Raw genomic sequence first — 11952 nt, 5'->3', positions numbered from 1 at the left:
GTACGGTCATTTGCTAAACCAGTATTTCCTTGCACAAATCGAGGTTGAGAAGTTGGTCTTTGCGTTCCTTGCCAGTCCAGGAGCTCATCCATACCCTTAGTTCGAAGTGGGGACTTCTGAAACTTCAGAACCAAGAAGCTCCGATGAGGTGCATTGTTCACTTGTCGTGATCACAGACTTTTTGTCAAGTTTTAGGGTGTTAGGGAGCCTTAGAACGTCTTTGCGAAGCTTAGGGAAGAAATTTGAAGTGTTTTGGATGCCAGGAAGCTCGAGTTAGTGAGTTGCAATGGTGACCGGATTATCGTGGGTTTTTTCGGCGAGGTTCCGGTGGATTTAGGACCTAAAAGTCGTAAGGTTTTGTTACTCTCATCCCAATCTTCAATTTGGTTCAAATTTCGTGAATTTTGGTTGAGAATGAAGAAGATATGAAGATTCGAAAATTTTCCAATTTCCGGTGTCATAGACGGCGACGAAATTCGGTGACTCGCCAGAGAAGAAGAAGAATATTCTGTCAAAGTTGACGGAATATTCTAACGGCATCAGGTATATTTAACGGCATATTCTAATATTTAATAGAAGATTCCCTAACGCCGTTAGGGAATCTGTCAATGTGACAAGCACATGCTTGCGCGTGGGCAACGAGTCTGGTCGTGCCTTGGCCGGCGCGTGACGACGCGTGAGTGGTCGGAAATTTTTTCTAAAAATATGGGGTTGTTCCTGAGGTTAAGTAGGTATATTCAAATATCCCAATTGAACAATGTATGAGAAGTTATTACCTAATTTTGTTTATGTGCTTAAAAATAATGTTTAAATAGTTGTGTCGCATATAGGTGAGACCTATCCTGAGGACGAGCGCAGTCAAGCAAGGCTCGGGGGTTACGACCCTTCCACATATCAGTAAGTGAGCTTTTGGTTTTCAGTATATATATATATACACACACACACACACTAGGTATTTTTCCCAGAAAACTTAATTAAATGGTTTGATGCTTTGAAATGTCATGTCAAATGCTCTCTATGTTTAATTGTGCATTAGTATGGTTATACATATATTGTTGCTCGACGCTATAGGCAGGTAAGCTTCAGGTGAGTACATTGATGGTAGTGATTGTAGTGAATATATTAGTGTTGAGATGTACTTTGAGCTTATTATCCTGCACCCTGGGTTAGTGCTCCACCTGGGGACAGAGCCTAGCCTTCACGTGATCGTTCACCTCCCGCACCACACGCTCACCTTGGATCCAAGGCAGGTGCCAGCCTGTCGTTCAGACCAATTTAGGTGGTTCCGACTCGTAAATGACTTGCGATACTTCGCACAGCCTTTACATGACCGTAGCACTTGAGCGTATTTATTTACACCTATCCTGTCGTACAGACCACATTAGGATAAAAAAATAAAAAAAGTACAAAAATAAAAAATAAAAGATAACTACTTACACTAATTCTTTTAAATGGCATTTTTTGTGCCAACCGTGCCAAAGAAAAGTAACCTGGAACGTCCGGCTAGGTCGAAACCATGCACAATCACGTTCCCCCTATACTAGATTTTGCAGAGTTATATTTTCCATTACAAAACATACGTCCCGATAGCTCATCAATAATACACAAGTCGAAGAAAGCAAACAATATTCAGTGAAATATAGATCCACCTTAGTTTCCAAAAAAAATTATATATATATATATATATATATATATATATATATTCACCTCAAAACCCAACCCCCGAGTCAATTTATGACGAACAAAATTAGACACCGCGATAGTTCCTGCAACATACAGCACTCAGCAATGACACGAAACTGGTCAAAACCAATCCTACACATCCAATCTCATATACGAAAAGTAAAACAAGAAAATATATATAGAAGTTTATGATAAAATGAGCAGCAGGCAGTTGAAAGTTGTGTTTCAAGGATGCAAAAATTCCAGCAGAAGGAAATTTCAGTGAGGCTTTTTCCTTCAAGACTCCGGAGCCGTTGCTGGTGGCTTCAGAAGCGGTTGAAGAGCCTTCACAACAATGCTCATATTTGGCCGGAACTCAGCTTCATATTGCACACACAATGCTGCAACAGCTGCCAGCTGCATCAACAAAACAAAAACTGCACATTCAGTCACTAATTCTATAAATAAACAAAAAGCCAAAAAAAACTGAGCACACCACTAATGGATTAAACGTGTACAGATGCATTCAGGCAGGCAGGTGGAGCGTGCATATGGTTGTGGGAACGTGTGTGCTTAGAGAGAGAGTTTGTGTGTACGTGTATATGGTCGTGGGGATGTGTGTAGATAAGGAACGAAGGATACAGAGAGTGTGTGCTCAGAGAAAAGAGCGAGAGAGAGACCTTAGCGACCCCCTTAGGAGGATACTCCTTTAGCTTTGGATCAACACATTGTTTAACTTTGTCTTCGCTCAATCTTGGAGTAGCCTAAAGAAAAAAAGGGTAAATGTCAGGTAAAATTAAGTCCAACAGAGAATTGGTAGAGCATCATACGAAATGTTGTTCAAAGAAAAGCAAGTATATAGACTCACCCAAGTAACAAGACTTTGCTGTCCACGAGGCATTGTATGATCAACAGGTTTCCTCCCAGTCAGTAGTTCTAGTAGAACCACTCCAAAGCTGTACACATCACTCTTCTGTGTCAATTGACCAGTCATTGCATACCTGCGGAATAGTTTTGCAAATTCAAATTAATTTTGATCTATTAACTATTTACACTTCTCAAAGACTGAAAAAGAAAACTGAAGTAAATGATATAGGGATGAATCGAAATAGGATATATTATTAAAGGTGCTTCTGCAAGAAGAAAAAAAAACTTAACATTTTCTCTTTAAAAGTATGTACAGTGATCAGACTAGTTGACATCATCAATGGAAGATACGATTGGAGCAATTTCTTGAGCAAGCAGTTACTTGACTCATGCCTCTGATATAATAAATATAAGATATTCAACTACCTAAACTACTCCTCAATAATAACATGATCCAATGAGAGCAACTATGATCATATGCATTTGAGTCATGGACATGTCTCTACCAGTCTGGATCTGGCACAGTTCCAGTCGAACACAATCCTATACTAATTAAAGATTATAGTATATTCATCCAAACTGCCACTTATTGTGGTGACAAAGGTTATCTGAATAGTTCTTATTTCATCTCGTTAGTTGTGGACTGCTTGTCCATATATAGCACTTTCCTTTTCTTTGATTAAACTTAACTTCTTCTCAAGAAAACAAGAAACTGATAAAATAATATTAAAAGGAAGGAGTACTTTCAGATAAAAGTGAAGTAGCAGTCGACCAAACTAAAATGCACTAAAAACAGCATGCTGCGAAAACTTGAAAACAAAGACTGAAACAACAAACCCAACAGAAGGAAAAAGCAAGGGACCATAAATTATATGAAAATAACCATAGAATTGTGAAGGTTTCAGAGCCATACTCTGGGGCATGATAACCAAATGTTCCCAAAACTCGAGTAGAATGAAGACGAGCAGCCATATCAGGAGCCTGATTTGACAGATTAAAATCTGCTATCTTGGCTTTAAAATCTTCAAAGAGAAGCACATTGCTAGATCTTATATCTCTGTGTATGATAGCAGGTTGAACCTTCTCGTGTAAGTATTCCAACCCCCTAGCTGCATCAACTGCAATTCTTACCCGCTGCATCCAGCCTAGTGTAGGGCCAGGTTGAGCCCCTTGAACTCCCTTTCTACCTATAATTGCACTTACATTCAAATTAACGTATTCTAGTTTCTACAAGAAGAATTCAAATCAAGTGAAGATGAATTATAAATTAAAAAGGCAAGATGGTTTTACAAACCATGTAATATGTCATGTAGAGATCCCATGGTTGCAAACTCATAAGCCAAAACACGCAGACTTCCATCAACGCAGTAACCAAGCAACTCAACAAGATTTTCGTGCTTCAGTCTTGAAACCATGGAAACCTTAGTAAAATATGTCAAGATACAGTTAGATACAGTAAGAAACAACAAGTCACATATCACAGAACTAAATTGCGATACAAGTATACTTCAAATGATAGAGTTGCAGACAGACCTGGGTCAAAAACTCAACATTTGTCTCAGGTTCAGAGGCAACATCAAGCTTCTTCACGGCCACAGCTTTACCATCATTCAAGCTTGCATAATACACTCTCCCATACGAACCTTCACCGATCAATGATTTGGATCCAAAATTGTCAGTCTTCTCTTTCAGCTCCTCCACAGATAATTGAGGCACTTCAATAGGTGGAGCAGCCTTCTGTACTTCAGATTTTACAGGAGCTGACACCTTAGATCCCTTTTGGTTCCCTAAACATGCATGAATGATGAAGAAAAGTAAGTGCAAAGTTAAAAGGAAACACACAAAACAAGAAAGAAAATGAAAGATTCAGAATGATCCACTAATATTTAAATAACGAAAGAAATAAGTTAAGGACCCTACAAACTAGTAAAAACTTCAAACAATTACAGAAATTAATAGAAATCAAGTTACAATATTTTTCTAAAGATAATCATATGTTTTATAAGGCATGTCCTTCTATTGAATTTTTTCCAGTAATTCATCAGTAGCTTCAAAAATTAACTACAAATAATAATAAAATACGTTCATACTCTTTAACTCATGCACATGCATATGTTAGACCATTACAAAAGATAATAGAAAACAAGTTATATAAAATAGAAATAGAAAAGAATCATACGTTAAATAAAGAGACCTTTCCATTTGTTCCATTACTTTCCTAGCAGCAAAAAAAAAACAATTAAAATATTGAACTTATTTCAAAAATTTCTAAATATAAAAAATTTCTCATACAAGAAGATATTCGAAGGGTCCATCTTAAAATGGAACATCAATAAGTCCTCAGATTCTCCTTCACAAAGCTAGTTAAATAAGGGCCCCTTTGGAAATACTTCTCTAGACTGCATTCCTATAAGTGCTTTTACTGAAAGAGCTTTTATTAGATACCCGTTGAATTTTTAATAAAAAACCATGGTTCTTTTGTAATCAAAAGCAGTTTTAGCCATCCTAAGAACACTTAAAAACAGGCCCCAAAACTTGCTTACAACAACAACAACAACAACAAAGCCTTTTCCCACTAAGTGGGGTCGGCTATATGAATCCTAGAACGCCATTGCGCTCGGTTTTGTGTCATGTCCTCCGTTAGATCCAAGTACTCTAAGTCTTTTCTTAGGGTCTCTTCCAAAGTTTTCCTAGGTCTTCCTCTACCCCTTCGGCCCTGAACCTCTGTCCCGTGGTCAAATCTTCGAACCGGAGCGTCAGTAGGCCTTCTTTGCACATGTCCAAACCACCGTAACCGATTTTCTCTCCTCTTTCCTTCAATTTCGGCTACTCCTACTTTACCTCGGATATCCTCATTTTTAATCTTATCCTTTCTCGTGTGCCCACACATCCAACGAAGCATCCTCATCTCCACTACACCTACGTGTTGATGCTTCACCGTCCAACATTCTATGCCATACAGCATTGCCGGCCTTATTGCCGTCCTATAAAATTTTCCCTTGAGCTTCAGTGGCCTACGACGGTCACACAACACGCCAGATGCACTCTTCCACTTCATCCATCCAGCTTGATGAGGAAAAATCCTCAGATACACCTGAATGGATAGGCATGTATGACACTTATCCAATATACCTTTAGGTGACTTGTAACAGCTTCACAAGCTTCATTTAATCCATGATATTATATCTGCCTACTTATGCTCGAAAGCTGAGATCCATAGAACAAAAATTTCTGTTTGGAGTTAAATTCATAACTGAGTGTGTTCAGAACCTGGTGACAAATATGGATCGTGGTAGAAATGCCTGATGTGGCAAAGGTCATATAATAAACATGGCAATGGAATATTTAACGTTTTCAAGAATGTTGTTGTCAATGGCATAATGGCAGTTGCCTAATGGAAGCTGAGAGTAAATTAAGAAAATGACATCCCAAGGAATTACTTAACCATGATTCTAAATCACTAGAAACTTCAAGAACTAAAACCTTAGGTTACTAAAATGATTTCCTTTTTTAAATTACATGCAAATCTGCTTAAGGAAAGTCAGAAAATGTACCATCTGCATAGTGCTTTGGGCTCTTCAGGTGTTCATTTTCGTTTGATGGATAAGACTCTTCGACGTGACAAGTACAACAGAGCCACCTGCGCATCCTGACTTTCTTCCTCAAATATAAATCGTCCTCAGCACTTGTATCCTCCAATTGTACAAAGTAACCAGGGGGAGGAGCATGTGCCTGCATTGTGCCACAGTAATATGAGTGGATTCAGCATCATCACATAGTAATTACAATCTAAAATGAGAAAAAGCTCTCATAATTGAAACATTTCTGTTGGCATCATAGTGAAGTGTTAAAGGAGAGATTACAACAAAGATTATAAAGCAGTTCCAGCCATCTTAGGCTTTTGCTTATGGGTTTCACTCTGTCTCCTATTAAACAAGTCAACCCAAGCGCCAATGAAGTTTAAGACTACGTAGAACCACACAATTGGGTAAAGTAAGAGGCAATTTGTCACAGCCGTTACGGAAATAAATTTGTCCTTTTTTTCATTTTCTTTTTAACAGGAGAAACTTATAAGTCTATGAAGGAACATTAATGCTTACCAAAATATCACAAAAAAAAGTTGTTGGAATTAAAATCAGAAGGAGACAAATACAAGTGATGGAAACATTTAATCAGCACACAAAAAAATACCATTCAGAACCAAAATGTTAAGACTTTAAAGAAGCAGACACAAGAATGAAGATATTGATCATTAAGAAAATGAACAATGCATTGCATTTGCACATAAACTAGAGCTATTATATAAGCATGCAATTACAATGCACGATCAAATGATATATAAACATTCAAAATAGCTACAATCAATTGAATTGAAAGAACATTCAACAATAACGAGAAATCGAATCCAATTCATCTTTAAATTAAACACAAACCAACACAATTAGGAATTGTACCTCGCATCATCAATCAAACAAAATAAAAGCAACCCATTAATCTTACCATAAAACCACGGCGATGGCAATCAGCAGCGTCCATTAAGATTAAAACACAAAATTCAAAATTTAACGATCACACCAAAATCAATCGATTGCAGAACAAAAACAAGAAACCCAGAAATAATTCGATCCCAATTCTCCAAATTAACCAAAGAACCTCAGAATTGACAAACCAATTCAATACAAGAACAATTACAAAAAAAGAATTGAATTGAATCGGGCTGTGGGATTTGGAAACTTGGGATAGATCGAATTGGGGATGAAATTTAGATTAGCAAAATCATAGTAGCACACAGATCGAAATGGTATTCACAGGCAATAAAGAACAATGCAAAGACAAGAGAAATTAAAAATATATAAGGATGAAAACGACTACCTCTTGCTTCGCTTTCTCTCTCTCTATATATCTCTCTCTCCTACCTCTTTTAGGGTTTGTGAGGGTAAAGGGAACAGGTAGGATTTGAAAGGGGCTTAGGCTGTTGCTTTCGGGAGGGTGGGATACTTGAGAGGTTGGGTTTGTTTTTTGAGTCGTTGTTGAGAAAGAGAGAGGCAGAAATAAGAGAGAGAGAGGGAGAGAGAGAGAGAGAGAGAGAGAGAGAGAAGAGGAAAGACAGAGAGGCAACGCGGGGTGGCCGACTGGCGAGGCAAATCAACAAATTGGCTCAGACGGACAGGGAGATCATATATATCCTCCCATCCTATTTTCTCTCATTTTTTTTTATGGGAACTTTAACGAAAAGCACCCGATACTGTTTATATTAACGAAAAATCATATTTTTAGACTAAAAAGTCAATCCTGGTACTATTCATTTTACCATTTATTTTGTTCTTATCATTAAAACTCAAAGTTTTCAAGCACTTTTCATTAATTTTGCTTTTTTTTTAGTAAATTTTGTCCCCATTGTCCCCACTCTCTCTCTCTCTCTCTCTCTCTCTCTCTCTCTCTCTCTCTCTCTCTCTCTCTCTCTCTCTCTCTCTCTCTGCGAGTTAGTTTGTCTCGTTTTCTCTCTCTAGTACCATACATAACTAGATCTTTGTTATTTTTAGCAAAATTAATTAAAATAGCCTTAAAATTTTAAGTTTTAATTAAAATGACAAAAATATGTTGTAAGTGAATAGTACCAGAAATGACTTTTTAGAGTAGAAATGTTTTTTTCGTTAAAAGTGAATAGTACTGAAAGTGTTTCGTTAAATTTTTTTTTTATTTGGCTTTTTAGCCAAAATAATCTCTGAAATTTGCATAACTCTTTAATTTGGTCCATAAGATTTGAAATAGAAAGAATTGATTCTTGAGTTTGTCCACAATCAATCATTTTGGTCATTGCATTTGTCCTTACTTAACATAATTTTTCACCCAAGGACCAAAATAATTGATAGTGAACAATCTCAGACACTACTTCTATTGATTTCAAATCTCATGGATCAAAGTGAGGAGTTATGCAAATTTTAATGACCATTGTGACTAAAAAGCCTTTTTATTTTTTCAAATAAACGATATTTTTTACACTAAAGGGAGGATGATGGATTTAGCCTCACAATAAGTTAACAATAATATTATTCAAATTCTCCTTTGGCAAGAATATAACTTAAAACCTCTAACTTACAAATAAATAGGAATACAACTAGATTGTGATACAAAATACTTTGGATACTAGTTCTAGTTTGAATTTATTTTGCCTCGTAAACAAGCAAAGTTTTATCATTTAAAAAAAAGTATGATATATTTACTTCATGAGATAATGTAATTAGGGAAATTTTATTTGAACCCTGATCTTGTATCTCTACACCCAACTTAAAAATTTATCTATGGAATATCCAATTTTACCCTTAAATAAATAAATAAATTAAAATCAATAATTTTAGAACCCTAAACCCATCCTAAAGGAAACACTTTTTTTTATTTTTTATCTCTACACCCCTTCGTATTTTCCTGTAATCCAAAGCGTTGGCACATTCCTGACGACTTCAACAACCACCATTCCATCTTCTGTTTACCTCTTGAATGAATAGGAACCACCACAACACTCTGCTTGTGCCACCATCGAAACTGCCACCGCTCTATTCTCTGCCATCAATTACCCTCCTTGTCGGCGTCTCTCTCTTTACTAATCGATTGGAACCTGTAATTTTTTATCTTTCTATCATCATCAGTGTTGGCGGAGGGAGCATTGTTTCCAATCCATCAATGTCAATGGTTTGTAGTTTGCATAACATAACTGTATTCTATCTGGTTTATATGCAGAAGAGAAAAGATCCAACAGTAAACTTTCATATTATGAATCAGGATGAACATGATTATAAAAATAATACGGAGTACATTAAGTTTTAGTGGTAATTCTTCCCAATAGATTCAACTCATTTGGATCATATTGTGCATGAGATTTTTAATTGTTTTTCTCATTACCATAATTTGTGGAGGCCATTGTCTACGACGACAACGAGGCGTTGGGTTCAGCGAAAAAAAAAAGTGAGGGGTGTAGAGATAGAATAGTGTTGTTGCTCTTCGGGTGAGTTTCGAGTTCTAATATTATTTGTTTTCATTTATTTATTTTAAGGGTAAATTTGGGTGTTTGATGGACAAATTTTATAAGTTGGGAGTAGAGATACAAAATCAAGGTTCAAATAAAATTTCCCATGTAATAATGTTAGGGGTATTTTGTTGGTAAGGAAAGATACGACGGTGGGAAAAAGGAGAAGGTAAGTGGGAGGATGTGGTAGGGCTTGAGGGTATTTGATACCTATTCATGCTTTTGGCAATTTTGTATAATTAGATGCCCATGCCCAACTGAGATTAAGTGAAATTATAAGAGTTAAATTACAATTGATGGTTGATATAGTAATTTGAAGTCTTACGCTAAATGTGACATCCCACATCGCCCAGAGGGGTAGATTCTGTAAGCCTTATATGTATATTCTCATCTCTACCTAGCACGAGTTCTTTTTGGAGTACACTGGCTTCGGGTTCCATCGGAACTCCGAAGTTAAGCGAGTTCGCGTGAGAGCAATCCCATGATGGGTGACCCACTGGGAAGTTCTCATGTGAGTTCCCAGAAACAAAACCCTAAGGGCGTGGTCGGGGCCCAAAGCGAACAATATCGTGCTACGGTGGAGTCAAGTCCGGGATGTGGTGGGGGCCCGGGCCGGGATGTGACAATTTAGTATCAAAGCCAATCCCTGGCCGGAAATGTGCCGACGATGACGTCGGGCCCCTAAGGGGGGTGGATTGTGACATCCCACATCGCCCAGGGGAGTGGATCATGTAAGCCTTATATGTATATTCTCATCTCTACCTAGCACAAGGCCTTTTAGGAGCTCACTGGCTTCAGATTCCATCGAAACTCCGAAGTTAAGCGAGTTCGCGCGAGAGCAATCCCAGGATGGCTTCGGATTCCATCAGAAAGTCGAATTTGGTTAAGAAACGATTGAGTTACAAAGCCTTGAAAATTGCCCAAACTTCCGGCCAAGAGCTTCGGGACACTTAACGGAGTTTTTAACCGAATGACCAAAATGATGGATTGATACAATGTAAAACAAGCACACTCAAATTAAACCCTCTTGTTGACAATTGTAGTATATGTATAAGTAGGGATCGTTCTGGACCGGGGATTAGGAGGGATTGCTAATCAACTCTAAACTGACTCAAAACAAACTTAAAAGACTCAATACAGCTTAAAACAACTAATTAGACTCAAACTAGACACTAGGAATGACTTTGGACGAAAATTGGTTTTAACTTAACTCAAAACACTTAAAAAAACAAGTAGGACAGATTTTAACTAATTAGACACTCTAAAGTAAAGGGGGATTTGTTTTTGGATGAATTTGAGTAAAAACAAGTAACTAAAGACTTAAAACAAATTTTGGACGAATTTGGTGATTTGAATGGATGATGGGCTAGCTAGAAGGTATTTCTCTACACATGACACATTTGCATATAAAACGATTTCCAGTTGCTTTTCAATAAACCATGAACCTCAACACCCGAGATTAATTAGGTACGCTTAAATTAATCCTCATATTTTCCTTATGTCATTGAATTGGACGGAAATAACGCGTCGCAATCAAATTACTCTTCAAAAGTTCCCTACATGAAAGCGCATAATAGAGATACAATCAAAGATCATTAAGTTATATGAAAATCATAAGTATTGACAAGGCATTCCTAACTATGAAAGCGCATGATACTTATGCCAGGAATTTACTTAACACGATTTTGACTAGCAACCTCCACTACTTATGAATATAAGTTTGTAACAATTAGGTGAAACTCCCTTATATCCTAGCATCAGATTTATGCATGCAAATTAAGTGTGCACTCTTAACCCGCATACACAAACAAGTTTAATTCAAACAGATAAGTAAATTGAATTCACAATTTATGGAATCACAACTGGATGTAATCAAATTATATTGCAAGTATAATCATGGTTTCAAAATTCCCCCTAGCTAAGAAGGGTTTAGTTCCTCATACTCACAAAACAAAGATTATTAAACTTAAACATTGAAAACAAAAGAAAGATTACACCTAAAACATTCCAGCAACTCTAACTTGACTAGCAAGCACGTCCAAGGGCTCTCCTTCTTCTTCTTTGCTGCAGCATAAAGGTTAGGTGAAGGTTTGAGTGGTAGTTTTTATGGATGAATGGCTGAAAGTATGTATGGTGGTGAATGGATTGTGGTGGAGGATGGATGAAATCTGGTGAATGATGGATTATTTGAATGGTGTGGCAAAGACTATTATTTATAGGAGAAGGAAAGGCATAGGGGACAAGGAAGGGTTATGACACAAAGTGAAAGAGAAAGAGAAAGTTATGACACAAAGTGAAAGGGAAAGAGAAAGTTATGACACAAAGTGAAAGGTGAAAGGGAAAGGGAAAGTTATGACACAAAGTGAAAGGTAAAGAGAAAATTATGACATAAAGTGAAA

At 37.1% G+C, this 11952-nt stretch overlaps 1 protein-coding gene across 3 annotated transcripts; it reads right to left on the bottom strand.

Annotated features, from left to right (window-relative positions):
* Positions 1 to 1731: 1731 nt before the first annotated feature.
* On the bottom strand, positions 1732 to 7755 carry LOC103434013 (PTI1-like tyrosine-protein kinase 1). 3 transcript variants are annotated; one of them, XM_070810448.1, is made up of 9 exons: positions 7402 to 7679; positions 6084 to 6261; positions 4709 to 4747; positions 4063 to 4316; positions 3824 to 3950; positions 3443 to 3716; positions 2531 to 2663; positions 2343 to 2426; positions 1732 to 2079 (listed from the first exon to the last, which is right to left on the bottom strand). In XM_070810448.1, exons 5-9 carry the CDS (start codon positions 3942 to 3944, stop codon positions 1960 to 1962), a joined length of 732 nt encoding a protein of 243 aa, XP_070666549.1. In that variant the 5' UTR covers positions 3945 to 3950; positions 4063 to 4316; positions 4709 to 4747; positions 6084 to 6261; positions 7402 to 7679; the 3' UTR covers positions 1732 to 1959. The 3 variants fall into 3 exon arrangements, with proteins under 3 accessions (XP_070666549.1, XP_028947067.1, XP_028947066.1); XM_029091234.2 differs by lacking the exon at positions 4709 to 4747 and having other exon boundaries at positions 7402 to 7755; XM_029091233.2 differs by lacking the exon at positions 4709 to 4747 and having other exon boundaries at positions 7030 to 7676.
* Between the last annotated feature and the right edge of the window lie 4197 nt (positions 7756 to 11952).

This window comes from Malus domestica, chromosome 13, assembly GCF_042453785.1.
Source record: "Malus domestica chromosome 13, GDT2T_hap1".
NCBI classification, from domain to species: Eukaryota; Viridiplantae; Streptophyta; class Magnoliopsida; order Rosales; family Rosaceae; genus Malus; species Malus domestica.
This window is presented reverse-complemented; position numbering and strand designations above follow the sequence as displayed.